Genomic DNA, 3,796 nt, shown 5'->3' with positions numbered 1-3,796 from the left:
CTTGAGGCTCCTGGGAGCCAGGAGCAGTCTGTATTCCTGAGCAAATGCCAAGCAGCTGAAATCAGTCCAGAGCAATGAAATTGGAGGAAATGACCTATAACTGGTAGGAGTAATTTCAAATGAACCTGCAATTTAGCCCCATTGTTTGGTCTGGTTTCCTGGTAGGCTGTATCCCTGATAGTTTAATTACTTGTCTGTTTGCCCTGGGAAGCACAACGGGGGTTTTACAGCCAGTTCAGGGGTTTCTGCCTCACTGTCCCCCTTGCCTGGTCCTGCTCACTCTCAGCCCAACCCTATTAACCTGCTGTAGCATCTCCCTGACCTGCCCTTACAACACTTTTTGGGGGAGATCTGAACCCCACCAAACTTGTTCCTTCCCTGTGAACTAGGGAAGAGCCAGAATTTCATCCTCTGAATCTACTGAATTTTGCTTCCTTAAATTCACCATAATAACCAACCCCCTTTCTGGCTGAGGAGTCCAGCCTAAGGCACAGCCCAGAGTAAACCCTCCACCACCACAACGTCTGCAAGGATTTCTCGTTCTTGCTAGCTTTGCTAAGTCAGGAGATCGGGGAATGATCTGGGTTTATCTCAGTTATCTGAGCTGGCAGCGGAAGGGAAAGATCAGACAGCGTGCGCTCAGTCAGCCGCACTGAAGGAGCTGCATTAGCAATTGTTACATTCAGCCTTATCTCCTCAGGACACTTCCACCAAAGTTGCCAAATCTGCCCATCAAAGCACCATCTGAAACAGATTATTTTTCAAAGGTCCTAGATTAAATAACAGAATCAGGGGTTGGAAATGTCAGTGAAGTCCAGAGCAGAGGACTCCCGAAAGGCTCAGCTCTGGGGTGGGAAGGGAGGTGGGATGGGAGCTGGGGAAGATCTGCTGGTGTGGGGCCGTGCACCGAGGGGGTACATGTACTGATTGATACAACCCTGTCCCAGAGGGTTGTGAACCTTTTTGTTAAGGCCACCGCCAGAGAGTAAATCCCAACCCAGAATCTTGCCAAAACCAGGACAAAAGCACCATCCGATCGTGTCTCTCCGTGTCCCATCACAGCCGGGCAGGGGCTGCAGGAGCGCAGGTGTCAGCCCATCTCCTGATGCCATGTCCCCATTGCCAGCGATGGCTCTGCTGCTGTCACGGCCACTTCGCTCGGTGACACGGCTGCTGAGCCACATGCAAATGCTCACTCCAGCCCCAAGTGTGGCTGAGATGAAAAGCCGACCTGATTTGTTGCTGTCGGGATGCATCAGTGGGAATCCTGAGAAGTGTTTAAGCAACACTGCTTCTCTTCCAGCACAGCCTTGCCTTGCATTTCCTGAGCCACTTGCTGCCAAAAGAGCGAGGGTCTCGGCTCAAGAGCCGGGTAGGACCCAACCCCGGCAGACAGGACCCGGCTGTCCCCATCACGACAGTCTTGTCCCACCACAGCCACCCTGCAGAGATGCTGGTCTTGAGCCCGGTGCCTTCCCCTGCCCCTCACTGCAGCCTCCTCCACAGGTGGCTGCATTTATTCATTCCCCCCCGGGGTGTCTGCAGCACCCCATGCCTGTGCGCTGGCTGGAGGGTGTCATGGGGGGGGGTGTCTGCACAGGGGTTCCCCTGTCTCTGATGGGAACCAGGCAGTGTGGCCCTGAACCACGCTCTGCTGCATTGGTTTCTGCCTGAATCGCTCCACACCCTTTCTGGTTTCATCACTTTCAACCTGACACTCGCTGTAATTGGGATAAATATCGCAGCCCCTCATGCGACAGAGCCCCTCACCTCAGTGCTCCAGGACTCCTTGATACTGTCCACTCCCATCTTGCTCTTCCCCTCCAGGATCACATTCCCAGGCTGCCAAGAGGTGATTTGGGGCTGAGGCGCTGAACCGGAGCCATCCCCTTTGCAAAACTCTCATTGACACCCCCCATCCAGCATCCCCACTGCAGCCAGGGCCCTTTGTCCAACAGCCTGTCCCGGGCAGCAGCACCCACATCCCGTAGGAACAGGCTTTATGTAGACACAACCTTTTAGGGCTCTATCACAGGCAGACCTGCAAAATGCCCCAAATGTTTGCATTTCTCCCCCATTTCAGGACTTTGAAAAGGGAGACAGAGTTTCTGTTTAGAGAGCTCCAGAGCTGCAACCAATCTACACGAAGACGTGCTGAGTGGCTCCGCACTTGGCCTCTCGCTGCCAGGAAGCCCCATGTGACTCTGCCCCCATCCAGGGTGGGCTCCCCACTGCTCCCCGAGCTCTCTCTGCCTCTCCCATTGCCGTTCCCTGTATCCAGCAGAAGCAACCCCCATCAAGACCGGGGACCCCAGTGTGCCTCAGGGTCCCACAGTGGGATGTGAGTGCCACCGGGCCAGCAGCACTGTTTATCCCCACCCTACCATGAGATTATTAAATGAGAAGTGGTCAGAAGATTTGGGATGGGTCTAAAATATCCCCCAATCAGGGTTTGAAAGCCCGGCATCCTCCACTCAGGTTGCAGGGGACCGTGGGATGTGACACCCTGGCTGCCCCTTTTCATCCTCCTTGGCTCTAGTGCTCAGCAGTAAGGAGCAGGTGAGGACGAAGGGGACACCAACATCTGGTTGGAGATGTGACCACTGTCCCCTCCCCGGCCCTGGTGACTCCCAAGTGCCCCAGGAAGGAAGTGGTGCTGCGGCTGGTGCAGTCACCCCTGTTCCCGCACAGCCCTCGGGCTTCTGCTTCTTTATTTTTAACCTGGTGCCTCGTTCCCTTCCCTCTGGGTCTTCTCACAGAGTGAAGGGGCTGAAGGGCAACGCGGGGCGGAGGGAGGGTCGATCCTGGCTGCAGGGGGTCCCACCCTGCTCCCCCCAGCCCAGCCTCCCCTGCAGATGTCAGGGTTTCAACTGCCTGTCCCAGGCAGGGGAGCTGCGGAAGGAAGAGCCCCTCTTTGGGTAGGTCTTGTCATCGACCCAGATATAATCACCCTGTTGTGAAACGGAAACCTAAGCAGCAGTGTCAGAAAGAGGAAGAAAAACCACAAGGACTGAAAGAAAAAGAATCATAGAATCATAGAATCATGGAATCATAGAATAGTTTCGGTTGGAAGGGACCTTAGAATTCCAACCCCCCTGCCACGGGCAGGGACACCTCCCACTAGACCGGTTTGCCCAAAGCCTCATCCAGCCTGGCTTTGAACACTTCCAGGGAGGAGGCATCCCTGGAAATAACCCACCCCAGCCAATGCCATCTTCCTCATCCAGAAGCAAGGGTCTACCTGTGGCCATTCTTTCTAAGTCCTCTCTGTTTGTCTGCACCGGCGAGCCAGCCCTGAGTCCGAGTGAAAGAAGAGGGCCACCAAAGGGTGAGCGTTGCTGGAGATTGGACCCTTGCCATTGCAGTCCAACAGCAGCAGTGTTGGCCCAGTGATTGCTGCCAGTGCTCCAACTACCTCTAGTGATGGCAAGCTTATCGCTGGTGTGCAGCGCTAAGGAGAGTGGGCGATCTCTTCTTCCTGCCTTTCAAACCTGCCTGGGACTTGAGGAGAGGCTGGGGAAGGACTCTGCCAGCAGCAGAGATGGTCTTTGCTCCATCCCTCTGTCTCCTGAGCAGGCAAGTGACACTGGAGATTTGAGTCTTGCTTGTGCGATTCCTCTGTTTCTTCTTCAGCATTGGGTTCTCTCCAGCATCACTGAGGGTTTCTTTGCAGTTTCCCAGGCTCTGGTTGTCCTCACGGAGGTCAGTGGGCAGGCAGGGGAGATGTTGTCCCTCCACTGCTGGTACCCCCAGGGCTACGAGGGCTACAACAAGTACTGGTGCCGGGGGGGGGGGG

The 3,796-nt window shown here is 55.2% G+C and overlaps 1 protein-coding gene across 1 annotated transcript in view; it reads left to right on the top strand.

Annotated features, from left to right (window-relative positions):
- Positions 1-3,633: 3,633 nt before the first annotated feature.
- The window catches only part of LOC104461733 (CMRF35-like molecule 2), a gene marked incomplete at both ends in the record, with an annotated part of 362 nt that continues 199 nt past the window's right edge, over positions 3,634-3,796 (top strand). Inside the window, 2 exon segments of the mRNA XM_010073421.1 lie at positions 3,634-3,788; positions 3,790-3,796. The exon segment at positions 3,790-3,796 is cut by the window's right edge and continues 199 nt beyond it. Of these exon segments, the coding sequence (XP_010071723.1) occupies positions 3,634-3,788; positions 3,790-3,796 (162 nt within the window).

This window comes from Pterocles gutturalis, unplaced genomic scaffold (assembly GCF_000699245.1).
Source record: "Pterocles gutturalis isolate BGI_N339 unplaced genomic scaffold, ASM69924v1 scaffold17142, whole genome shotgun sequence".
NCBI classification, from domain to species: Eukaryota; Metazoa; Chordata; class Aves; order Pterocliformes; family Pteroclidae; genus Pterocles; species Pterocles gutturalis.
This window is presented reverse-complemented; position numbering and strand designations above follow the sequence as displayed.